We start from the raw sequence: 26,741 nt of genomic DNA, 5'->3' as shown, positions 1-26,741 counted from the left end.
ACAAACTGCTCTTGTCGCGATCGGCACCGTGAAACCTTTATTTTGACTCGTGAGACACTGAGGTTATACACTTAATTTACAGCGACGATGAGCTCACAAAACACGTGAACGCAGTTTATCAGCGATTTCATTCATTATAGGCACAATAAATAGGAATAAACAATAGAGGGCGTCCCGGGTAGCGCAGCGGACTAAGCGTCTGTCTACCACCACATAGACAGTGGGATCAAATCCAGCTGTGGTGCTTCCGGGTTGGCCGACCGTCCATACTAACACAATTGGCAGTGTTAGCGGGTGGGAAACCCGGCGTGGGTGGGTCCTGGTCGTTGTAAACAGCGACTCCTACAGTTCGGTCGGGGCGCCTGCCCAGTGAGGGAAGGATCTGGGAGAGGTAGTTTGACCTTCCACACGTTACACTCTCCCAGTGAGAGTCCGCGCTGCCAGGTGAAAAGAAGCGGTGGGCTGGCTACACATGTGGCATGTGATAGTCTCCGCCCTCCCGGACCGACGGCAGGGGGTAGAGTGCACAACGAACAGGAAGGGGATTGTGAATTAGCATAACGACTAACATTGGGATGGAAGAAAAACAGAAAAAGAAGGGGGGAAAAGATAATAAAAAATAATAAAAAATAAACAATAGAAAATCAGCTAAGACGACACACGGTGGTCAGAGATCATACTTTTAGATGCAGCGAGAGAAGGAAGAACCTTCAGCTTCAGAGTCAGTCGGAGGACATTCCAGGTGTTGGAAGCATCAAAGGAGAAAGCAGTTCTTCCTGGTTCAGAGCAAAACTGGAGGAACCCTGAGAACCAACCAGTCATTTGAACGTGTAGAATAGGTTAAACTGGAGGAACCCTAAGAATCAAATCAAATCAATGTATTTGTAAGGCCCGACAACACACGTTAATGTCCCCATGGGCCGTACACCGTCTTCTTTAAACAAGTCAAGAAGAAAACATAACAATAAGTCAAGAACAGAACAAGAGCACCATAAGGTCCAACAAATTTAAAATAAATGCAAATAAATGAAAGAAGCAAGCACTCCCAGACATACCCCACGCGAAGATAAGGAAAAACTCACTAAACCTAACAATAGGGAAAAAAGCTCCACAGGCAATGTGGAGGAGAGAAACCTTAGAAGGGCCATTCAAGGGGGATCTCCCTTCTTAGATGTTGGTGATAGTAGTGTTGCAGACGGACAGTTGGTAAGCATGCACTCAAGTGTGTAGTGAAACACAGATGAGTGCATGCAATAGCAACTGAACATTTTGAAAGATTAAAGATAGAGCTGATAGCGATAGCAACTGAACATTTTGAAAGATTGAAGATAGAGCTGATAGCGAATCTATTTGAGGCACAGGGGCGGCGCAAAGAAGGTCCAACCAGTCATTTGGACGTGTAGAATAGGTTCCACGATTCCATTCCAACAGTGTTGTGACCTAAGAGGGACATTTAGACCTATAGTGGCACAAGCTTGGCGTGGCCCAAAGGAAACAGTTTGAAGGTTTGACACAGAATTCAAACTTGGTTTGCATGACAAGGTTGTGCTATTCCTACTGTCCCCAATAATCACTGTTTTCAAAGTGAAAAGCGAATCTCATCTCTTACCGATCACTGATTAACACTTTTCCTTTGTTTGGCATCTCAGCTGCTGAAGTCTGTATTTCCATTACATGTATTTGTAAATACGTAGTACATTACACTGTTTGCCCTCCTCCCCTCTGGGAGGCGCTGCAGGCATCTCAGTTCCAGGACCAGCAGGCTCAGGAACAGCTTATTCCCCTCAGCTTGCTGAACGCTGCACCACGGGCTGTCCTCGGATCAGGGGAACAAGTAGAGGCATGAGGCGGGCGGGCGTTCTGCGCTTCACTTTCGCTCCATGTTAACGAGTTAGCGAGTGGGCGGGCGACTCGCGGGCGGGAAGCAAATTTTTTCGCTTTGGTTGGATTCAGAGGCGTGTGCCACGCGCATTTTCACAGAAATACACTCAATATCTGCATTATTACCACACACATATAGATGTTGTTCAACCAGCTAATGTGTCTGTATCTTTCCCAATACAAATAACCATACTATACTATTTCAGGAGTACAGTCACACTGATTTCATCATTCTAAAATGTATTCTAACATTCTAATTAATTAGATAATAACTGGTTGTACATGCAAAATGGACAATAGAACACTGGAACTGGACATCTTTACAACATCTTCAAACGGGGACTGACTTCGCATATAGACTAGGTATTTACAGCTGTTAACGTGCTGTTAACAGAAATGATCAATAATAAAGTAAATGCATCCGAGGGGAATCCTTTAGCCGAGTAGGGCTCTGCGGCTCTGCAGCTTGATAATAATCCACTTTAATAATAATATAATAATCCACAAAGAAAATGGAGAATGTCATTAATAGAAACGTAGAAATCTACGAGGCAGAGTCCAGTAACAAGACAGAGTCTGGTAACAAAACAAAGTGAGAATTCTTCAGTGTTAAGGAACACACAAAAACAGATGAAGATATTGTCTTCAGTGTTAAGGAACACACAAAAACAGATGGAGGTATTGAGTCCAGGATAAAACGAGGATTTCAGTTAATCAAAAATAGATATACTCCAGTAAAGTACAAATCTTCAAAAACAGTACTTAACTATTGTAACAAAGTACAATTACTCAAGTACTTTACACCCCTGCAGCTGCAGACAGCTGTGTGTCCTTCTCCGTTCCACCCAGCCAAGGGCTTGTTTTTCTGGCCACACAGTGAGACGAACCTGCACCAGACCAGCCGTTTTAATTGCTTCCTTGCGGGGGGGGGGGGGGGGGGGGGGGGGGGTTGGTCCTGGCGGCGCCTCGCCTGGGTCCTACTATATTGGGTCCAGTATTTTGTGGTACATTTATGACGTATACTTTGGGGAACTTTGAGGTTCTTTGGGGTATTTCGTAATACTTTGGGGTACTTTGTGGTACTTTGGGGTACTTTAGGGTATTTTGGAGTATACTTTGGGGGTATTTTGGGGTACTTTGGAGTATACTTTGGGGTATTTTGGGGTACTTTGGGGTATACTTTGGGGTATTTTGGGGTACTTTGGGGTATTTTGTGTTATTTTGGGGGACTTTGGGGTAGTTTGGAGTATACTTTGGGGTATTCTGGGGTACTTTGGGGTACTTTGGAGTATTTTGTGTTACTTTGGGGTATTTTGGGGAACTTTGGGGTAATTTGGGGGTATTTTGTGGTACTTTGGGATATTTTGGGGTATACTTTGGGGTATTTTGGAGTATATTTTGGGGTATTTTGTGGTACTTTGGGGTACTTTGGGGTATTTTGTGGTACTTTGGGGTACTTTGGGGTATACAGAGCTTGGTCCTGCCTGATCTCTCCATGGTACAGAGCTTGGTCCTGGGAGGTTTGAGCAGGTTGGCAGAACCTTCTCCAGAGCAGAGGTTTACGTGTGGTGGTTTGAGGAGCGACGAGTAGGTGCACTGGTAGGTGAGGAGGGAGGAGCGTTGTCATGGACACACTGGTAGGTGAGGAGGGAGGAGCGTTGTCATGGACACACTGGTAGGTGAGGAGGGAGAAGCGTTGTCATGGATGCACTGGTAGGTGAGGAGGGAGGAACGTTGTCATGGATGCACTGGTAGGTGAGGAGGGAGGAGCGTTGTCATGGACACACTGGTAGGTGAGGAGGGAGAAGCATTGTCATGGATGCACTGGTAGGTGAGGAGGGAGGAGCGTTGTCATGGACACACTGGTAGGTGAGGAGGGAGAAGCGTTGTCATGGATGCACTGGTAGGTGAGGAGGGAGAAGCGTTGTCATGGACACATTGGTAGGTGAGGAGGGAGTAGCGTTGTCATGGACGCACTGGTAGGTGAGGAGGGAGGAGCGTTGTCATGGACACACTGGTAGGTGAGGAGGGAGGAGCGTTGCCATGGACACACTGGTAGGTGAGGAGGGAGACCTTAGAGCATATGTGTCAAACTCGAGGCGAGAGCCCTGGTTCCGACCATGTCAAATGTGCGATCGCAAAGATTCCAAGTGTCCCTGGAAGCAGAGACGCTGTGCTTCATTCTCTGTCATTACGGTAGCGTTCTCAAACGTACACGCCACGACGCGGTGACGACACGTCGGTAGCTCTGGAATATCTTTTGAGGAAGTAGTTTTTTGGCGAGTGGATGCGACTTCGTTTGAGAAGTGTTTTAGTAGTTTTGTATTTTTTTTTGCGCAGCCGATTATTAGAAAGATGTCAAGACGGTCAAGTAGGGTAACGAAAATACCCCAAATGTTTCATGACGACGATGGCGGCACGATATACTGTACACAACATCAATACAGAAACAACAGTGACAGATGGACCAGGGTATGTAACGTTAGTAAAATATTTGTAGTAGTACAGCTACTGTGTGTGTGTGTGTATGTCTGTGTGTGTGTAGAGAGTATGGCGAAATATGTATACATTCACCATTGCCTACCTGTGTTAGTAAAGTTGCCGTTTGCAATAGTACAGCTACTGTGTGTGTGTCTGTGTTTGTGTGTAGGGGCCTTGTGGCCTATTATTGTGAAATATGTATACATTTACCATTGTCGACGTGTGTGTGTGTGTGTGTGTGTGTGTGTGTGTGTGTGTGTGTGTGTGTGTGTGTGTGTGTGTGTGTGTGTGTGTGTGTGTGTGTGTGTGTGTGTGTGTGTGTGTGTGTGTGTGTGTGTGTGTGTGTGTGTGTGTGTGTGTGTGTGTGTGTGTGTGTGTGTGTGTGTGTGTGTGTGTGTGTGGGTGTGTGTGTGTGTGTGTGTGTGCGCGCGTACGTGCGATATGGCCTATATTGGGAAATATGTATACATTTACCATAGCCTATACCTGTGAAGGAGAAAGCGCCTATATACTCACCTGAATGTGTGTTTTAGTAAATAAAGCCTACAACAGATATTGATTTGACTTTCTTATGATTTCTTTTTAGGATGTCTAATGTCTGCAATGTGGGCCTTGCAGCTACAGAGGAACTGTTTTCTGCAGAACCACACAGCTGGAGAGGAACTGTTTTCTGCAGTAGCTACCACACAGCTGGAGAGGAAATGTTTTCTGCAGAACCACACAGCTGGAGAGGAACTGTTTTCTGCAGAACCACACAGCCTGAAAATGCATGGACTAAACAGCCAATAACGGGGAGAAGAAAAGGCCTAGACTTCTAATTTTTTTGTACATTTGTAAAAAAAGATTATTTTCAGATTGTATGGGCCACATTTTGTATATGTGCCCATCATAGTTCATTTTAGTTCATGTTTCACTAAAAAACCTGTAAAATCAAATTCCGCTTTTATTCCCTTTGAACTGTTATTATTACACATTATTACACATACATTTATGTTGAACAACTGAGGGATTGATGAAGATGAAGTAACAAAGGAAAAAAGGCCAAAAGCACTTACTCCTCTGACATTCTTTGACAATTTGACAGGCCAAATTACAAAAAAGATCCAGGCGGAATTCTATAATGGTAGGTAACAAGGGGTTGAAGAAATATTGTCTGAACTGTCGGATGCAAACTGGCTGTGTGACTTTTCTATGTTGTGTGACATAACCAAGCATATCGCCCAATTGAATCAGAAGCTGCAGGGACGCAAACAAGTCCCACCCAAAACTTGACCAATATAGTTGTAAACTGAGTGAACCCTTATTTTGTTATTGCTTTTATTTTTTATCTACTTTTTCTCCCATTTTCTATTTTTCTCCCATCCCAATTTCGTATCGTCCAATTCTACCCTCCCCTGTCTCGAACGCTGTTAGGCCATGCCTCCCACAAGCCGGCTGTAATGTGGACGAAGCCATACATAGCACGAGTCCCCTCCGGTACACGAGGAGGCAGCCGTCGCATCTTTTCACCTGCACAGCGCGATCTTTCAGCGTCGGGGGTCTGCGCTTTGGAGGGACGCCGCCCCTGTCGCTTCCTGATTCTACTGCGCAGGCGCACCAACCGACCTGTAGGAGTCGCTGTCCACAACGTCCGATCCCCACCCATCAGCTTCCCACCCCCTAATACTGCCAAGTGTATTAGTATGAACGACCAGCAAAGCTGAATGCAATGCGGAGAGCTGGGCTCGAACCCAGCGTCTCCTGCATTGGTGGTGAGCGCCTTGCCCACTGCACCACCTAGCCGCCCTTATTTTGTTATTGTTGAGTACAGTTACAGTTGTGTGTTGTGTGTGTGTTCATGCAGACACAAGTTTTCTGTAATCAAACTTATCTCCCATTAGTTGGATGTATGGCCTCTGCAAGGTTGTGTGCAGCCATTTGTTTTTGTAACATCTGCTACATCTGTCCCACATGTTCTTAGCAGCTCACACTTGTTGGTGGCACCATAGTTCTGCCCCTTGACTGTGACAAAAAGGTTTTGAACAAACTTAATCTCATAGCTTGTATTTGTTGATATTCTTTGTTATTCACTTGAATTGTTTGATCATCGATTGATGGAGTAATATGGGGTTCTTAACCTGATAAACTCCAAAGGATTTATGTTAAAATAACATAAGCTAATGTATATTTTTACATCTATGCAAATGCATGTGCAATATGTGTAACTTGAATAAGTAATAAATACAGAAGCAATATGTTTAACAGTATGTAAAGGAGTAGTTACATTTATTTTACATTACATTTACATATATACGGTCTTTGGCCCTTTGAGAAAATGGCCCTCGTTGAAAATGAGTTTGACACCCCTGCGGCTTAGAGTCATGGGACCTGGAAGGCAGAGATGAGGGGGGCGTTGACCCAGAAAAGGTTGAGAACTACTGCTCCTGCCTCACCATGAAGCAGAGGCACATATTGTACAACCCAGTGACATCACGGAGTTGACGTTTTTCTCTCTCGGATGTGTAGCTTCAGGAGAGATGTCGACTGTCCTGAGGCACAGGAATAACAAGTGGGCTTCTTGAAACGGGTGGAATGTCAAGCCTCCTTTAACAACCCTCCCTGGCTGGGTTCCCGTCTGTCTGAGTTCCTTCCCTCCAGCCGGAACGCTCCCTCCCTAGAGAGTTGGAGGCCTTAGGCTAAAAAGAAAAAGTAGTTTTGACATTCTGCCTTCATTAAACTCAGGAATGTCATTCAGCTGATTATTTTATTTTTTTAAATGTTAAGGAATCTTGGTATTTTCTGATGCATATTGATGACACGTTTGACCATTTCACGACAAAACATTTGATTTACAATATTGAAATTGACATTCCCCCATTTGAAAGCAGTCGATGAAACTGCATTTATATAACAGCTTTTTATCCAAAGCGCTTAACAGCTTATTATGCGCCACGTTCGCCCCCACACACTCAAACATTCTGACACCGAGGTGCCAACCTGCTCACCGGGAGCGGTTAAGTGTTTTGCTCAAGGACACTTCGACACGTAGCCGGAAGGAACCTTCTGATTACCAGACGACCGCTCTGCCTCCTGAACTACTGTCGCCCCTACAGGTACATACACTTGTACAGTGTCTATCTATTCTACAGACTACTCTACAGTGTCTATCTGTTCTACAGACTACTCTACAGTGTCTATCTATTCTACAGACTACTCTACAGTGTCTATCTATTCTACAGACTACTCTACAGTGTCTATCTGTTCTACAGACTACTCTACAGTGTCTATCTATTCTACAGACTACTCTACAGTGTCTATCTGTTCTACAGACTACTCTACAGTGTCTATCTGTTCTACAGACTACTCTACAGTGTCTATCTATTCTACAGACTACTCTACAGTGTCTATCTATTCTACAGACTACTCTACAGTGTCTATCTGTTCTACAGACTACTCTACAGTGTCTATCTGTTCTACAGACAATTGACAGTTTATCTAATCTACAGACAAGTTTACAGTCTATATTCTACATACAATTGTACAGTCTCTATCTAGTCTACAGACAATTGTACAATCTCTATCTAGTCTACAGATAGTTGTACAGTCTATCTAGTCTACAGATAGTTGTACAGTCTATCTATTCTACAGATAATTGTACAGTCTATCTATTCTACAGCCAATTGTAAGTTTACAACGACATCGTCTCCATTTCCCGCCCTATGACTGTTTCTTTTCACTCCAACGTTTTGAGAAAAAAACACTTATTTTGTCATCTCTCCACAGCGTCAGACGAGAAGATCGATATCACTTTCATCTCTGTGTGTCAGTTGTCGGAAGTTGTATTTCTTCCACTTTTCCACGGCGCTAAGCTAGCTGCTCCCTGCCGCTTCCAGTCTTTGCGCTAAGCTAGGCTATAGCGTGCCCCTTGGACCAGCTCTCCGGGGCTACTGGACACACATAGATGGAACTGATATCAATCTTCTGGTTGAGACTCTGGGGAAGGTGGCAAATAGGTTTATCGCCTGAAATGTTGGAGTGTTCCTTTAATGCTCTTTGATGGCCCTGCGTCCAGCCGTGGTGAGAAGGATGGCACCTGCAGAAAGATGTCACTTCTTATCACGCGCAACTCTAGCCTCACTAGGGACGGGTACCGAATCCGGTACTTGTAACGGGTACCGACCGAATCACGTCGGTACCACCGAGTACCGATTCACGTGAGATCCGCCGGTGCCACATTTCGGTACTGTAAAAAAAAAGAAGAAGAAGAAAGAAACCTATGAAGTGTGGCGCACGTTCACGTCAACGTTCACATGGACAATACACTCTTACCGAGACTAAGACACCCACCCACCGACCCTGATACAAACACAGCTCTCACCACTAGACTGAGGGGGCTTTCACACTCAGCCTTTTGTATCGAATCACCGTCCCGGAGCACGGGGGGGAGTGTTCTCACTCACCCCTTTTGGGGTGCGAAACGGCGCTGATTCGTTTCACCCCCCGCTGAACGGGATCAGCTGGCAGAGGTGGTCTCGGGTTCGGCCCCGGGAGAACGGGGGGTGTGGCTTTGCAAGCTTGTACCTTTTCACGGGCGGGGCGCCTGGTGCTGACATAACGTCATACATTTTGTTTGCCATTGCTATGTCTATACATTGTTCGAATGCATTTATTTCTATTAGACCAGTGGTGCCCAACCAGTCGGCCGTGGTCGACCAGTAGATCAATGACATGCAATATAATCGATGCAAGCAATGTTACTAGTAAAAGGTTATAAAGCTAACTAGCGGTAGCCGTTAGCTTAGCGTTATTGTTAACCCTGCAAAACGATCAAAAGCGGACTCTACAACAGAGTTCCATTCGTGAGAAAAGGGGGGTGGGTTATATTGACAAGGCTTGACAACAGAGGTTCAAATATAACTTCATATTTATTAGTTATTTGTTTCTTTATATCAACATCCATTCTCCAGTCTCCGTGTTAACACTTCCTGTGTTTACATTTAGAAGGTGACATCATCGACTATGGCAAGCTTACAAGCTCAAAACGCAAACCGTAAACAAAACCCAGAGCGCACCCAGACTGAAGTGTGTACACAAACTAGAGGGGGGAGAGGGGGGGGGGGGGGGAGTTTGCATCAGATCTCGGAACGGGCAGAACGGAACGAAATAGAAACGAATAGGGTGAGTGAGAAAAGGCCCTAAGACACCCACCCTGATACAAACACAGCTCTCATCACTAGACTAAGACACCCACCCTGATACAAACACAGCTCTCACCACTAGACTAAGACACCCACCCTGATACAAACACAGCTCTCACCACTAGACTAAGACACCCACCCTGATACAAACACAGCTCTCACCACTAGACTAAGACACCCACCCTGATACAAACACAGCTCTCACCACTAGACTAAGACACCCACCCTGACACAAACACAGCTCTCACCACTAGACTAAGACACCCACTATGACACAAACACAGCTCTCACCACTAGACTAAGACACCCACCCTGATACAAACACAGCTCTCACCACTAGACCAAGCCAATGACCCTGATACAAACACAGCTCTCACCACTAGACCAAGCCAACGACCCTGATACAAACACAGCTCTCACCACAGCTCTCACGACTAGACCAAGCCAACGACCCTGATACAAACACAGCTTTCACCACTAGACTAAGACACCCACCCTGATACAAACACAGCTCTCATCACTAGACTAAGACACCCACCCTGATACAAACACAGCTCTCACCCCTAGACTAAGACACACACCCTGATACAAACACAGCTCTCACCACTAGACTAAGACACCCACCCTGATACAAACACAGCTCTCACCACTAGACTAAGACACCCACCCTGATACAAACACAGCTCTCACCACTAGACTAAGACACCCACCCACCCTGATACAAACACAGATCTCACCACTAGACTAAGACACCTACCCTGATACAAACACAGCTCTCACCACTAGACTAAGACACCCACCCTGATACAAACACAGCTCTCACCACTAGACTAAGACACCCACCCACCCTGATACAAACACAGATCTCACCACTAGACTAAGACACCCACCCTGATACAAACACAGCTCTCACCACTAGACTAAGACACCCACCCTGATACAAACACAGCTCTCACCACTAGACTAAGACACCCACCCTGATACAAACACAGCTCTCACCACTAGACTAAGACACCCACCCTGATACAAACACAGCTCTCACCACTAGACTAAGACACCCACCCTGACACAAACACAGTTCTCATCACTAGACTAAGACACCCACTATGACACAAACACAGCTCTCACCACTAGACTAAGACACCCACCCTGATACAAACACAGCTCTCACCACTAGACCAAGCCAACGACCCTGATACAAACACAGCTCTCACCACTAGACCAAGCCAACGACCCTGATACAAACACAGCTTTCACCACTAGACTAAGACACCCACCCTGATACAAACACAGCTCTCATCACTAGACTAAGACACCCACCCTGATACAAACACAGCTCTCACCCCTAGACTAGGACACACACCCTGATACAAACACAGCTCTCACCACTAGACTAAGACACCCACCCTGATACAAACACAGCTCTCACTACTAGACTAAGACACCCACCCTGATACAAACACAGCTCTCACCACTAGACTAAGACACCCACCCTGATACAAACACAGCTCTCACCACTAGACTAAGACACCCACCCTGATACAAACACAGCTCTCACCACTAGACTAAGACACCCACCCACCCTGATACAAACACAGCTCTCACCACTAGACTAAGACACCCACCCACCCTGATACAAACACAGATCTCACCACTAGACTAAGACACCTACCCTGATACAAACACAGCTCTCACCACTAGACTAAGACACCCACCCTGATACAAACACAGCTCTCACCACTAGACTAAGACACCCACCCTGATACAAACACAGCTCTCACCACTAGACTAAGACACCCATCCACTCTGATACAAACACAGCTCTCACCACTAGAATAAGACACCCACTCTGACACAAACACAGCTCTCACCACTAGACTAAGACACCCACCCTGATACAAACACAGCTCTCACCACTAGACTAAGACACCCACCCTGATACAAACACAGCTCTCACCACTAGACTAAGACACCCACCCACCCTGATACAAACACAGCTCTCACCACTAGACTAAGACACCCACCCACTCTGATACAAACACAGCGATACTATGCCGATGGGTTGTTTTAACATAAATCCTTTGACTGCCACACTGTTTTTCCATTTGTACTCCCTGGCGCCAGTGTTTTTTGACCATTTTCACGATGTTTGCAGACCCATTGTATATTTTATATTATAGCTATGGAGACAATAGTATGGCTCATTTGAAAGGAAATATGTATACTCCAACAGGAAACAAACCGTTTAGTTCTACGTACCTTCGTTCCTGCACATGCTAAAAATCGTCCCGTTTCAAAATAATCCAGTACCGTTTCCTGGAACGCGAGATATGACGTGTTTTGTGCGCATCATGCATATTTCATGGTTGTTGCCCGCCTGATAACTATATTATTTCCAGGTCAAAGGTAACATGACCGTAGTAGAATAGAGGGGGGGGGGGGGGGGGGTCCCTCTGGGAATCGTTTAACTTTTTAGTACTTAAGTACATTTTTACTTTTACTCAAGTGTGTTTTTAGCCAGATACAAGAGTTAGAGTTGAGTTGAGTTTTTTTTTTTTTTTTTGTCAGGGCATACAGGGCATACAGTGAAATGCGGGCGTTCATGCCCGCAGCGATTGTGCAATAATACACGTAATAAGAATAAGACATAACAGGTATAATGTACATACAGTTTAAAATGCATGGTAAAAGACATGCTAAGGTCCTGCGATAGTGCAATACAGTGTTAAGCTACAGATGAGGCACTGGGTCTCATGTACACTACAATACAATACAATACTATACTATACAATATACAGTTATACTATATATCAGGGGTCAGGAACCTTTTTGACTGGGAGAGCCATAAAAGCCAAATATTTCTAAATATATTTCATTGAGAGCCATATAGTATTTTTAACGTATAATAAATTAAATATGTCTTACTTTTAATGCGACTTCTGGTGCTGCATGGTTTTGCTGATGGCCTTGTAATCTGGTTCATACGTGGTGAGGTTGAGCTTCATGCAGGCGTTGAGGCTTCCATCAGTTAAACGTGAGCGTAGGTTGGTCTTAATGTTCCTCATATGCGAGAATGACTGCCCACATGCATATGTAGAGCCAAACATGGTCAATACGGCAATACTCACGCTGCATTGTGTGGTATGTCACAGGAAGCTCGTTCCAAGTTTTAAGAATCAGCTGGTCTTCAGGTTGAAGATTTTTAATTTCTGTCCACATGTGTTCCCTCGCCAGCTCTGCTCGCTATATCTTCAGCTACAGATACTATTGGCTGTATCTTCAAAACTAATTTCTGTTTACTTTAAAATTACACAGTATTATTAAGAAATATCACAAGTATTAAATTTTTTATTTTTTTTTTACTCAAATTTCTGGGAGCCATATGCTGTCACCAGAAGAGCCATATATGGCTCGCGAGCCATAGGTTCCCGACCCCTGCTATATATCCTTATGCTATCTTGCTATACCCATCTATTGCTATACAAGAACCGCTGCCGTTCTTTATTTTTTATTTTTTATAAAGTAAAGTAAAGTGATACTCTGACTTTTACTTGAGTATGATTTTGAGACTGTACCCATACTTACTTTCACTTAAGTATAATTTCTGGGTACTTTTTACACCCCTGTTCAACACCGACTGGACCGCAGCGCTGATCCTGGGTCTGCTTTATTCCCGGCCATTGAGTGGGAATGGAGACGAGTCTGGCATTTGTGAACAACTTGAAGATGTGTATCTGACCCGTGAGGCTGCGGAGTCCAGGAAAAGTCGGCAACGATCAACCTCCAATCAACTCATGGGTGACAGGTTTTCTGGCTGCTCCAGAGTCTCCAGCATCTCCTGCAGCTCTAGGACGATGAATGGACTATTAATAGATCTCTCTGTAGCTTCATCTGTGGTCCCTTCAGCTGTGGTTCCTGTGAACAAAGCCTTCTGGTATACATGTCTCTCTCTGATCAGGCAGGGCTTTTAGACATTTTAAGCTGCAGTTTAGGGGTGTCCCCGACTAAGGATTTGTATAGTCGACTTGTGGTCGCCAAAATTTGCCGATAGGTGACTATGAAAAAAGTCAAATATATGAAAAAAATGTAAAAAAGTCTAATATATATATATATTTTTTTATCATTCCATTTGGGCTGTGGGGGGGGGGGGGTGCTTAATGTCTGAAGGAGTCGCCGGAAGGCTTCTTGTTCTCTGCGAAAGCATGTAATTGGTCCACTGATGGATACATCTTGATATTTGTCTAGTCTAGTGTGTTCATTAGATGGGTGAAATCCTCTTTCAGTGCCTCTGTGCCTGTTTTCTTAGGCAGTTAGCCTCTGGTATGCGTGCCCAGGCATGTGCACACATAGAGCCCAAGGGGTGCTTGAGCACCTGCCTTTTTGAGCCTTTACGTTTTTTTCATTACGCATATAGACTGCCCTTCCAACTGAAAGATTTCAGGATAGAATCAAAATATTAGGTAAAGAGAGAGAGATGCCCCATATTCCATTGCAGTTTGCATGGCCTCCTTAGCGTGCCTCTCCGCGGACCTATATATTTTATGCATAGCATGGGTGGTGACTGTACAGTAAATGACCAAGTATGGCTTTGTCAGTATTCCAATGTACAGTGTCCCCCACCCACCCCCTACCCACCCCCCCCCCCCCCCCCACCTCCAATGTACAGAGTCCCCCCGCCCCCCCCCCCCCCCCCCACCCAACCCCACCCCACCTACCCAACCTCTTCCAATGTACAGTTTCTACGTCAAATGTATATACACTCTTTTCTGGACACAAACAGTACTGTATTTGCAAATCTGGTATCATAAATGTATAGATGTAGCAGTACTGTCTATCTGTATGTCGTTTGTGTCATATATGTTATGATGAATTGAAAATGGGGGACCCTGATGTAAACAAGACGAAAGTCTTTCTCTGGTCTGCATCCCCTTAACAATTGTATTGAGCCGTACTGTATTGTACCCATTCTGCAATCTGTTAAATAAAGTTTTCATTCATCCATTTTTTCATCCATTCATCCATTCATTCATTCATTCATTCATTCATTCATCATTCATTCATTCACACGGGTGCACAAGTACCTGCCCTTTTGTTCCTCATAAAAAAGTGCCCTTTTTATGCCAATTATTTTTTACCATATTTTCTTTTTACCTCCATATAGAGAGAGTGATCTGCAATCTGCTTGGGTTGGGGGTGCAATTCCTAACAGGCTCAACCATATGGATAAAAGTTCCCATATTATGTGCATTACACAAACTAAAAACAGATATTACATTACATTACACAAACTAAAAACAGATATTACATTACATTTACATTTACATTTAGCTGACGCTTTTATCCAAAGCGACTTACAAGTTCTGTACAACAAGTCATCAGGAAGGGTACAACTCTATCAGCTGAGTAACAATGTTCATCAAAGTGTTGCATGTTACAGTGTAGGTTAGTTTATTAGGACAAATGCATGACAGTAAGGTTAGTTACATTACATTACACAAAATAAAAACAGATATTACATTACATTACACAAACTAAAAACAGATATTACATTACACAAACTAAAAACAGATATTACATTACACAAACTAAAAACAGATATTACATTACATTACACAAACTAAAAACAGATATTACTTTACATTACACAAACTAAAAACAGATATTGTCTGAATTACTAGAAAAAAGAAATGCACCACCTTTGGCTGATAGTAATTTATTAATTTCTTAGGATTTCTTTTGGTCTAATAAATGTTTAAGGTTCTTAGATGGATCCCCTGCTGCCTCCTCCTCCTCTTCCTCCTCCTCCTCTTCCTCCTCTTCCTCCTGCTCCTCCTCCTCCTAATCCTCCTCCTCCTATTCTTCCTCATCTTCCTCATCCTCCTCCTCCTCTTCCTCTTCATCTTCCTCATCCTCCTAATCATCCTCTTCCTCCTCCTCCTCCTCCTAACCCTCCTCTTCCTCCTCCTCCTCCTGTTCATGCTCCTAATCCTCCTCTTCCTCCTCCTGCTCCTCATCTTCCTCCTCCTCCTAATCATCCTCTTCCTCTTCATCCTCATCCTAATCATCCTCTTCCTCCTCCTCCAGCTCTTAATCTTCCTCTTCCTCCTCCTGCTCCTCCTTTTTCCTCCTCCTCCTGCTCCTCCTCCTCCTCCTGCTTCTAATCCTACTCTTCCTCATCTTCCTCCTCCTCTTTCCTCTTCTTCTTCTTCATCCTCCTCCTAATACCCCTCTTCCTCCTCCTCCTCCTGCTCCTAATCCTCCTCTTCCTCCTCCTGCTCCTCCTCTTCCTCCTCATCCTCCTCCTCCTCCTCCTCAGCCTGCTCCTAATCCTCCTCTTCCTCCTCCTCCTGCTCCTAATCCTCCTCTTCCTCTTCCTCCTGCTCTTAATCCTCCTATTCCTCCTCTTCCTCCTCCTGCTCCTGCTCCTAATCCTCCTCTTCTGCCTCCTCCTCCTGCTCCTAATCCTCCTCCTCCTCCTAATCCTCCTCTTCCTCCTCCTCCTAATCCTCCTCCTCCACGGGGAGCAGCGTACTGGCTCATATTAAATGGCAGGCCATGCATTATGCAGCAGTTTAGGCCACCGCGCTGGATCTCCATGGCCTCGGCTACATTCCACCTGTCGCTGCTCTGGTCGTAGCGCTCCACGTTGGAGAGGGAGGTGAAGATGGAGGCGAAGCCACCCCAGCCTCCGACCACGAAGAGCAGGTCGTCCAACACCGCAATGCCAAAGCCGCTGCGGGGGGTGAGCATGGCGGGCAGGGCACGCCAGAAGTCAGTCAAGGGGCTGTAGGCCTCCGCACTACGCAGGTTGTTTCCACAGACCCACCCTCCAACCTGAGGACAGGACACATGAGAGGAATGTTTTAGTATGTGGTTAAGGCAGGCAGACACTGTATGAAATGAGGGCATCACAAAAGCATTGAAAGTCAAATGATACATATCTATAAAAATATCTAGTATAAAGCATTTGTCTCTGTGTGCACCTACCGCATAGACTTGTCCTCCATACGCAGCGACTCCCAGTCCGCTACGCCTGCTGCTCATGGGGGCGATCAGAGTCCACTGGTTGGTGTCTGGGCTGTAGCACTCAGCTGTGAGCAGCCACGTCCTGTTGAAGCCACCACAGATGTAAACCTGTAATAAGAAAGAATATTCTAATTTAGTTTATAGGTCTGCAGTCGGAGTGACGGAAGGGTGCAAGGTCGGGGTAGGATTGCACTAATGGTCGGCCCTCAGTCCTTTCTTATTTGCAGTAGTGATGGACAGGCTGACAGACGAGGTCAGGCAGGAGTCCCTGTGGACCATGATGTTCGCAGATGACATCGCAATCTGTAGTGAGAGCAGGGAGCAGGTGGAAGAGAACCTGGAGAAGTGGAGGCATGCACTGGAGAGAAGGGGGATGAGGGTGAGCAGAAGCAAGACCGAGTATATGTGTGTGAATGGGAAGGAAGACGGAGGGGTGGTGATGATGCAAGGAGTAGAGGTACCAAAAGTGGACGAGTTTAAGTACTTGGGATCAACAGTCCAAAATAATGGGGACTGTGGTAGGGAGGTGAAGAAGAGAGTGCAGGCCGGGTGGTGCAGGTGGAGAACGATGACAGGGGTGATCTGCGATAGAAGGGTACCAGCAAGAGTAAAGGGAAAGGTCTACAGCACGGTAGTGAGACCAGCTATGCTGTATGGTCTAGAAACAGTGGCACTGACCAACAAGCAGGTGGCGCAGCTGGAGGTGGCAGAGATGAAGTTGTTAAGGTTCTCTCTGGGAGTAACAAGGTTGGACAAAATCAAAAATGTCAACAAAAAAAATCCTGAAAATGTACAAATCAGAGGAACGGCACCATGTTGAGCAGTTCGGGCAGAAAGCGAGAGAAGCAAGACTGAGATGGTTTGGACATGTGAGGAGGAGGGAGGTGGGGTACATCGGGAGGAGGATGCTGGAGATGGAGCTGCCAGGAAATAGGAGGAGGGGAAGGCCCAAGAGGAGGTTTATGGACACAGGGAAGGAGGACATGCGGGCAGCGGGAGTGACGGAGGACGACGCAGAGGACGGGGACAGATGGAAACGGATGATCGGCTGTGGCGACCCCCTGACGGGAAAAGCCGAAAGAAAAATATTCTAATTTAGCTTATATATTCCATTTGATTTCATTCTACTTTAATCGTCTGTTAATGTTGATGCACCAAAGGACCCAGGCAAATCTTTTGTACGTGCAAGCTTACTTGGCAATAAAGACATTCATGATTTCTGATCTAACGTTCCTTGTGTTCGTCTAGCACCGTGTCCCTCAGTTCCACCCACCTTGCCCTGGAGGGCTGCTGCACCGGCGTGGCTCCTTGGCAATAAAGACATTTATGATTTCTGATCTAATGTTCCTTGTGTTCATCTACCACCTTGTGTTCATCTACCACCTTGTGTCCCTCAGTTCCACCCACCTTGCCCTGGAGGGCTGAGGGGAGTGGCCACTGGCTGACAGTGCTCCCTGCTGTCTCGGGTGTCGGAGAGGAGACGCACAGATGAGAGAGGAGATGAGAATGAATGAATGAAAACTTTATTTAACAGATTGCAGAATGGGTACAATACAGTACGGCTCAATACACACAATTAAGGGGATGCAGACCAGAGAAAGACGTTTGTCTTGTTTACGTCAGGGTTCCCCATTTTCAATTCATAGTGTGTTCATAGACGGACCAAAATCCATTGCGGGGTGAAAATTTGCAGCAAAACATTAATATCTTTGGAACCGTTTGTGTTCAATTGTATCTGACTCGGGAGATGATCTTCTCGTCACAATTGAAATTGTATTTCTCCGTCGAGCAAAAGCTGGCTGGCAGTCTCATTGAATAATATACGCACTCCGAAAGTCTATAAACTTGTGCATAACGGAGCAGAGGTCCCCAACCATCGGGTCGCGGACCGATGTAATATAAAACACTTAATTAGCCGTGTATTGATAATACAATTGGTATCAGCTGTGTAACGTCTTAATTTAGGCACGACAGTGTCGTTGTAGGAGATGCATTCAATCTAACATTGAAACTAACCCATATATAGAAATGTGTCATACAGACTTGGAGATGGAGCCAAGTGAGGTATTCAGAAGTTCAAGTGAGGTGTGTTTGTTTTTATTTCTTCAGGCTTGAAAAGCCAAAATAAAACAATTATTATATTCTTCTCGTTTGCCTCACGTCTCACGTCATTTTCAGTTAAAGGGTCATTAGAAAAAACGTATTATGACTTGTGTCACTAACAGTAACAGCTGTTCACCACGGGCACAGTTCTAAGTTCGAATGAGGTGAGAAGTAATATGCACAATTAAAAGAATAGTAGACCAGAGGCAGAGTTATAACAATAACCGGTGTTTTAATTAAAAGCGTGCTAGCTAAACAGTAATAATACATACATACGTAAAGTACAAGTAATGCTTTGAAGTATCCCTTTTAGGTTATTTCAGTAACCTCTCCTTGCGGGAGGGTTAGGTCGATATCAAGTCCTAGGCTGATTGGATCAACACATTGGGGTTCGTTCAGACGTCTCTGAGGTTATCATCAGTAAACTCTATATTAGTTTATCAGGGGATGCAAATACCTTATTAGGTGAATTTGCCCTTTAAACCATCTTTCTTTACAGGAGAACTATCAGTGATTCAGCTATAATCAATATGTCATCTAGAATGTGCTATTATGACAGCACCACAAACGTTCTAGAATGTTCTATGTTCTAGAATGTTCTATTATGACATTACCACAAACGTTCTAGAAGATTCTATGTTCTAAAATGTTCTATTATGACATCATACTGTGAGTAAGCATTTATCCTTTATTTCCCCCTTCTTTTAGGAGAATATCCGTACCCATATATCAAGTTAAATCAAATCAAATACAAAATACAATATCAAAATAACACAAGGTGAACGGGGTCAACGCCATTGGAAGTCCTTGTAGTCTTGTTCAGTTCAATCCTACCGGATTGTTGGTGTAACAAGAGTTGAGCATGAGGGGTATTCACATCAGGCTGGCATTAGCCTTGAGTTATATCAACTGTTCCGGGGTTGGCTCGCCATCGGGTATCGGTCCGGCACACCACCTCGTCCCACGTGGGCACACGTGGTGATTGGTGGTCTGGACTGCTCCGGGATGCTGGTTGAGACTTGCAGGTTTCAGTCTGTTGGTTAGTCCCGTCCATCTGGTCAGTGCTGCTGGTTCGGGTGTCGAGGAGAAGAGAGGGATGGCTGTTGGACGCGCCTGGTAGTCTGTGGTTCCATCCCAGGGCTGAGTGGAGAGCTTTCTGTCTCCAAACGAGCGGCCATCCAGTGCCTGCAGACATGCATCACCGTGCTCTGGTTCCTTAAATGCTACAGAGGCCACTCCGTCTGGGTGTCTATCAAAGATGATGACCTTTTTGACCTGTCCAAACTTCTCACACTCTGTCCTCAGGTCTTCACGATACTCATTCAGCACAAGCGGGTCTTCCTCAAAGCCGCTGGGATTAAACATGTTTTGGATGATGATAACTTTCTCATGACTCTTCCTCACTTCTCCTTGCTTCTCTGGTCGCCAGTCCAACTGATTCTGTTGCTGCTGCATCTTCTTCTTGTGCTCTTTGCCCTTCTTCTTCTTCTTGCTTGCATCATACTTGCCCTTCAGCTCAAACTGCGCCGCTTCCACATGGAGCTTGTAACCTCTGAGCTCCGACTCATCAATCAGACGCAGGGCCAGAGCCACCGACTCTTGCTTGAGGTAGCAGCACAGTCCGTCTCCCTTCAGGTTGCCCTGTGCGTCTTTGTAGAGTTTAACCTTATACTCCTCAGTGACGGGGTCCCGCATCATGATGCCACACTTAGACATCAACTCCACAAACTCCTCAGTGCTGATGTCTAGAGGGAGACCTGACACATAGACGTTGGTGTTCTTATCCTCTTCCATGTCAAACCACCCTGGATCTGGCTTCCTCTACTCTCCTTTCTGTTTAGACTCTGTGGCTGGGTCAGGGATAATCTTCTCGGGGGCCTTGACCTCTCTGCCCTGAGGGGCAGTGCTGTCACCTGCAGCGGCGTTGGCGTCTGGTTCTCCATCTTTAGTGAAGCCATAGTTGGCCTGGTAGGTTGCAATGAAGTCCTCCGTTATTTTGGGGAACCAGGCTTTCTTGTCATGGTCCCAGTCGTACACAGTCCCGTCTGGGTCAGTGTAGGTGTACGGGTCTGAACTGGCCTCGTGACGCTGATCGTACAGCTGCTGCATCCGCAGCTGTTCCGTAAACTCCTTGTTCCCGTCTGAATCACCACTCATAATTTCCAGCTTGAAATCGTCCTTGCGGACCCTGGTCATAGAGAAGGGTCTTCTGAGATGTGCAGTGCAGTGGTCTCTCCAGCCAGTAGCTCCCCGCCTGCTCTTTCCACAGCAAAACGGTAGGCAAGGCACCTTGGTTGAGAAATACAGGCTTCAATCTATGTTGTTTAGTCTATCTGTTCAGTACTGTTCAAAGATGCACAACAGTTTATCAGGGGATGCAAATACCTTATTAGGTGAATTTGCCCTTTAAACCATCTTTCTTTACAGGAGAACTATCAGTGATTCAGCTATAATCAATATGTCATCTAAAATGTTCTATTATGACAGCACCACAAACGTTCTAGAAGGTTCTATGTTCTAGAATGTTCTATTATGACATCATACTGTGAGTAAGCATTTATCCTTTAATTCCCCCTTCTTTTAGGAGAATATCCGTACCCATATATCAAGTTAAATCAAATCAAATACAAAATACAATATCAAAATAACACAAGGTGAACGGGGTCGACGCCCTTGGAAGTCCTTGTAGTCTCGTTCAGTTCAATCCTACCGGACTGTTGGTGTAACGAGAGTTGAGCATCAGGGGTATTCACATCAGGCTGGCATTAGCCTTGAGTTATATCAACTGTTCCGGGGTTGGCGCGCCATTGGGTATCGGTCCGGCACACCACCTCGTCCCGCGTGGGCACACTTGGTGATGGGTGGTCTGGACTGCTCCGGGATGCTGGTTGAGACTTGCAGGTTTCAGTCTGTTGGTTAGTCCCGTCCATCTGGTCAGTGCTGCTGGTTCGGGTGTCGAGGAGAAGAGAGGTGTGGCTGTTGGACTCGCCTGTTTTTATAGGAATCCAAGATGTTCCGGAACGTGCTATTATGACATCATACGGTGACATCACAAAGGTTCCAGAACCTTCTATCATGACATCATACGCTGGTTCTAGAATGTTTTACGTTCTAGAAAGTTCTTACCTAATAGCATTAACTATTTATGTCCCTATGATAGTTATGATAGTCTGAACCCTGGGTTACACCAACAAGGGCGTTGACCCCGTTCACCTTGTGTTATTTTGATATTGTATTTTGTATTTGATTTGATTTAACTTGATATATGGGTACGGATATTCTCCTAAAAGAAGGGGGAATTAAAGGATAAATGCTTACTCACAGTCTGATGTCATAATAGAACATTCTAGAACATAGAACATTCTAGAACGTTTGTGGTAATGTCATAATAGAACATTATAGAACATTGAAACTTCTAGAACGTTTGTGGTGCTGTCATAATAGAACATTCTAGATGACATATTGATTATAGCTGAATCACTGATAGTTCTCCTGTAAAGAAAGATGGTTTAAAGGGCAAATTCACCTAATAAAGTATTTGCATCCCCTGATAAACTGATATAGAGTTACCGATGATAACCTCAGAGACGTCTGAACGAACCCCAAGGTGTTGATCCAATCAACCTAGGACTTGATATCGACCTAACCCTCCCGCAAGAAGTGGTTACTGAAATAACCTAAAAGGGATACTTCAAAGCATTACTTGTACTTTACTTCTGTATGTATTATTACTGTCTAGCTAGCACGCTTTTAATTAAAACACCGGTTATTGTTATAACTCTGCCTCTGGTCTACTATTCTTTTAATTGTGCATATTACTCCTTGCCTCATTCGAACCTAGAACTGTGCCCGTGGCGAACAGCTGTTACTGTTAGTGACACAAGTGCTACACAAATTTGGCGAGCCAGCCAGGAGGAGTATATCACAGTTAACTGGATTAGTCTTTAAGTCAGAAACTTAAATAGCATGTAGCGATGGACGTAGTTCAAACTAGCAACGTGAAAATCCCTAATTCAGTCATAGTCCGCGTTATAACCGATATTACCACTGACGATGAACTGAATGATTATCTGATGGCACGCGGCTCCATTCGGAGGACGTTCTTCGTAGCCCCTGCCGGCTTAGAGCCAGAACCACGGGTTATTATAGAATACGACAGTGGCGAAGGCACGCAAGCACTTTCCAATTACCGACTAAACACGACCAACGCTAGTTACCTCATTAGAGACTTAGCCAGCGTTTATGAACCTGTAGCCAGCAACACGGCTACACAGACTTATCTCTCAGACCTAAAGGAGATAGCGAAACAGAGGGGCGAAGACCTTGCGGAAGTCCTCCAGAGAGAACTCACCACCATCAGCGTCGCCCTCACCCGGAAGAATCTTGACCCCCAAACTGACGAAGGAACAGGTGGGGAAGTATTCGGAATGGAAGCCCCACAGATTCCGGGGCCTGCAACACAAGCAAGCCCCCCACCCGGGACCGAGAGCAGCCAGCCGGACCAGAGCTCCGCCGGTCTCATGCACCAGCGCGCCCTCAAGAGAATGCACAACCTGCTCTGACACACGCTGATGTCAACCCACCTGGGGTGCAAAGGATGATTGTGGAGCAGATAGTGCAAAACGAAGACTCAGCCATGCACAGCCAAGCATCACTGAGACTCAGACTCTTCTCTGGGCGAAGCCCTCGGCCCGACAGAGAAGTAGACTACGAGACATGGCGTTACAATGCGGTTCTTCCTCTCAACGACACAAAAGTGTCTGATCTACACAAGTCCCGGAAACTCCTGGATAGCCTCATGGCACCCGCCAGTGACATCATAATACACCTGGAACCTGAATGTCCTCCAGGAATGTACCTGGAGAGCCTCGACTCTGCCTTCGGAACCATTGAAGATGGAGATGACCTTTTTGCAAAGTACCTCAATACAGTGCAAAACATTGGAGAGAAACCATCAGCTTACATTCTGCGACTACAGGTGATGCTGACTACCACCTATAGGAGAGGGGGCATAGCGGCCACCGACCTCGATCAGCAACTTCTAAGACAATTCATCAGAGGCTGCTGGGACAACACCATGATAACCGAGCTGCAGCTAGCACAGAGAAAGAACAACCCACCTACCTTTACGGAATTCCTCCTGTTACTCCGCACCGCAGAAGACCAGCGCTCTTCTAAAGAATGCCGCATGAGACAGTGCCTGAACGTTTCGAAACCAAGGGTATCGAGTAACTCCCAGGGCAGCTGGAACCAAAGTGAAGAGGAATGCGCTTCAAAGCCGATTACGGACACCAGCTCCAAAGTCCAACGTTTAGAGGCTCTAGTTGCAGACCTACAGACAAAGCTCACGAGAATGATGGACAACCAGAACAGACAAGCGAGGCCAGCTCCCAAGCAAGAAGCCCCGGCATCAGGTAAACCGACGACTAACAGAGGTACTCCCAATTCCCAAAAGTCAGAGACTCCAAACCCAAAGAACTACACAAGCAATAGACCCAGACCCTGGTATTGCTTCAGATGTGGAGAAGATGGACACATGAGACCCCACTGCGAGAGCGAACCGAACCCCTCTCTGGTGGTCTCGAAAAAGAAGTTACTAGACGAAAAACAGCATGCCTGGGATGCTGAAAGTAGAGCCTACCAGTCTGATTTAAACTAAAGACAGTTGCTGCTGAGGGACAGGCAGGAACTGGGGTACGAGAGAGATGTCCCAGACGGAAGTGGCGCACCTCGGCCTCTTATGCCAAAGTGGCAGCCATACCTAAAGGACTGGTTGGAGCTAAATGCACTGCACAAGTAATCCTGGAAGGTAAAGAGTGCAGCTGCTTACTCGATACAGGCTCCCAAGTAACAACGATCCCGAATTCCTTCTATCAAAAGACCATGTCTCACCTACCCATCCACTCCTTATACGACCTGCTTTAAGTGGAAGGAGCCAACGGTCAGGAAATTCCCTACCTCGGCTACGGCGAAACTACAATCACGTTTTCAAAAGCATGTTCGGAGTAGACATCGAAGCGCCCACCCTAGCGCTGATTGTGCCTGATATGAGCACTTCTCTGTCATCAGCGCTGATAGGCACAAACGCCCTAGATATCCTGTACCAGCAGTGCGCAGATACCACATTTCAGAACTACCAATCCCTGCCCTACGGCTACCAGGTAGTCTTGAGAAGCCTTGAAGCCAGACATAAACAGTCTGCGGATTCCAGCCTGGGCGAAGTGAAACTACATAGCAAAGACCCTGAAACTATCGCTCCAGGTCAGACCAAAGTCCTCGAGGGATTCGTGAGTTGCAGAGCAACCCACGCAGGAAGATGGGTGATGATAGAGTCCCCAAGGTCAACAGCCTTGCCAGGTGGAATCCTGGTATCAGATGGCTTAGCAGAGCTACCACGAAAACTGCCACATTGTATACCAGTCATCCTCAAGAACGAGTCCGACCACGATATCACCCTGTCCCCGAAGGTTGTGATAGCCGAGATACATGCAGTCATGAGTGTCCGGTCGCTCAAGACACTTGACGCAGAACTATCGACAGACCCTAACCAAAAATCAAAGCTCAAGTTTGACTTTGGAGACTCTCCAGTACCCCAAGAGTGGAAAGAGAAGATAACTGAACGGCTGAACTCCATGCAAGAAGTTTTCGCACACCACAATCTCGACTTCGGATGCACTGACAAGATAAAGCATCACATACATCTCAATAACAAGACACCATTCAAACAACGGGCGAGACCTATACACCCTCAAGATATAGAAGCTGTGCGCTCCCACATTCAACAGCTCCTCGACACTGGATTATCCGAGAATCTGAATCAATTGTAGTCGTCAGGAAGAAGAACGGCGATGTCAGGCTATGCATAGACTACAGGAAACTGAACCTCCAAACAGTAAAGGACTCATACGCCCTGCCCAACCTGGAGGATTCCTTTTCAGCATTGACTGGATCCAAATGGTTCTCAGTGCTAGATCTCAAATCTGGTTATTACCAGATCGAAATGGAAGAAAAGGACAAGCACAAGACAGCATTTGTCTGCCCGCTGGGATTCTTTGAGTTCAATAGAATGCCTCAAGGAATAACAAATGCTCCAGGCACGTTCCAGAGGCTTATGGAGCGGTGCGTGGGAGAGCTGAACTTGAAGCAAACCCTCGTCTTCTTGGACGATCTGATCGTTTTCTCTTCAACGCTAGAGGAACACGAGGAGAGACTCATGCGAGTCCTGAGCCAGCTGAAAGAGTATGGGCTAAAACTATCACCCGAAAAGTGCAAATTGTTCCAGACCTCCGTAAGGTATCTAGGCCACATAGTGTCTGGAAAGGAGTCGAAACGGACCCAGAAAAGACAACCGCACTCAAAACCTGGCCAAAGCCAACCAAGCTGAAAGAACTGAGAGCATTTCTAGGATTCTGCGGTTACTACCATAAATTCGTCAAAGACTATTCAAAGATAGTGAAACCCCTCAACGCACTTACTGCCGGATACCCTCCAATGAAGAAGCATGGAAAAGCTAGTGACCACCGAGAAGTATTACGACCCTAAAGCTCCCTTCAATGACAGATGGACCCCCGCTTGCCAGACAGCTTTCGACCCTATCATAGAAAAGCTGACAACTACCCCTGTTCTCTGTTTCGCCGACCCCGAACAGCCCTACATATTGCACACAGATGCAAGCTCACTAGGTCTAGGCGCCGCCCTTTACCAGGAGCAGCAAGGACAGAAGCATGTCATCGCTTATGCAAGCCGCGGATTGTCAAGATGTGAAACCAGGTATCCTGCCCATAAATTGGAGTTCCTCGCCTTAAAATGGTCGGTAACTGAGAAGTTCCAGGATTACCTCTACGGAAGACCATTTTTCGCTGTCACTGATAGCAACCCACTGACATATGTCCTTACCACGGCTAAGCTTGATGCTGCAAGCTACAGATGGTTATCCGATCTATCTACCTTCGATTTACAGCTGCAGTACAGAGCTGGGAAACAGAATCAAGACGCTGATGGGCTGTCCAGACGACCACACAGCAGACCAGCTGATGACCCAATATTGATAAAAGAGATGGAAATAATACAACA

The 26,741-nt window shown here is 45.8% G+C and overlaps 1 protein-coding gene and 1 pseudogene across 2 annotated transcripts in view; one reads left to right on the top strand and one right to left on the bottom strand.

Annotated features, from left to right (window-relative positions):
• The window catches only part of LOC311230768 (17S U2 SnRNP complex component HTATSF1-like), a 46,908-nt pseudogene extending 26,083 nt beyond the window's left edge, over positions 1 to 20,825 (bottom strand). Inside the window, exons 1-3 of the transcript in view lie at positions 19,621 to 20,825; positions 16,812 to 16,923; positions 16,156 to 16,373 (exon numbers count right to left, since the gene is read on the bottom strand). The product of the transcript in view is annotated as a 17S U2 SnRNP complex component HTATSF1-like (transcript). The remainder of the gene's footprint in view (positions 1 to 16,155; positions 16,374 to 16,811; positions 16,924 to 19,620) is intronic.
• A 2,440-nt stretch (positions 20,826 to 23,265) lies between these two features.
• On the top strand, positions 23,266 to 24,327 carry LOC311230767 (zinc finger CCHC domain-containing protein 12-like; the record flags this gene model as incomplete). The annotated part of the gene is made up of 1 exon (XM_084317126.1): positions 23,266 to 24,327. One exon carries the CDS (start codon positions 23,266 to 23,268, stop codon positions 24,325 to 24,327), a length of 1,062 nt encoding a protein of 353 aa, XP_084173252.1.
• Between the last annotated feature and the right edge of the window lie 2,414 nt (positions 24,328 to 26,741).

The sequence above is a fragment of the Notolepis coatsorum genome (assembly GCF_963971535.1).
Source record: "Notolepis coatsorum genome assembly, chromosome: 6".
Taxonomy (NCBI): Eukaryota; Metazoa; Chordata; class Actinopteri; order Aulopiformes; family Paralepididae; genus Notolepis; species Notolepis coatsorum.
Note: the sequence above shows the minus strand (reverse complement) of the source record. Positions and strands in the feature narration are given on the sequence as shown.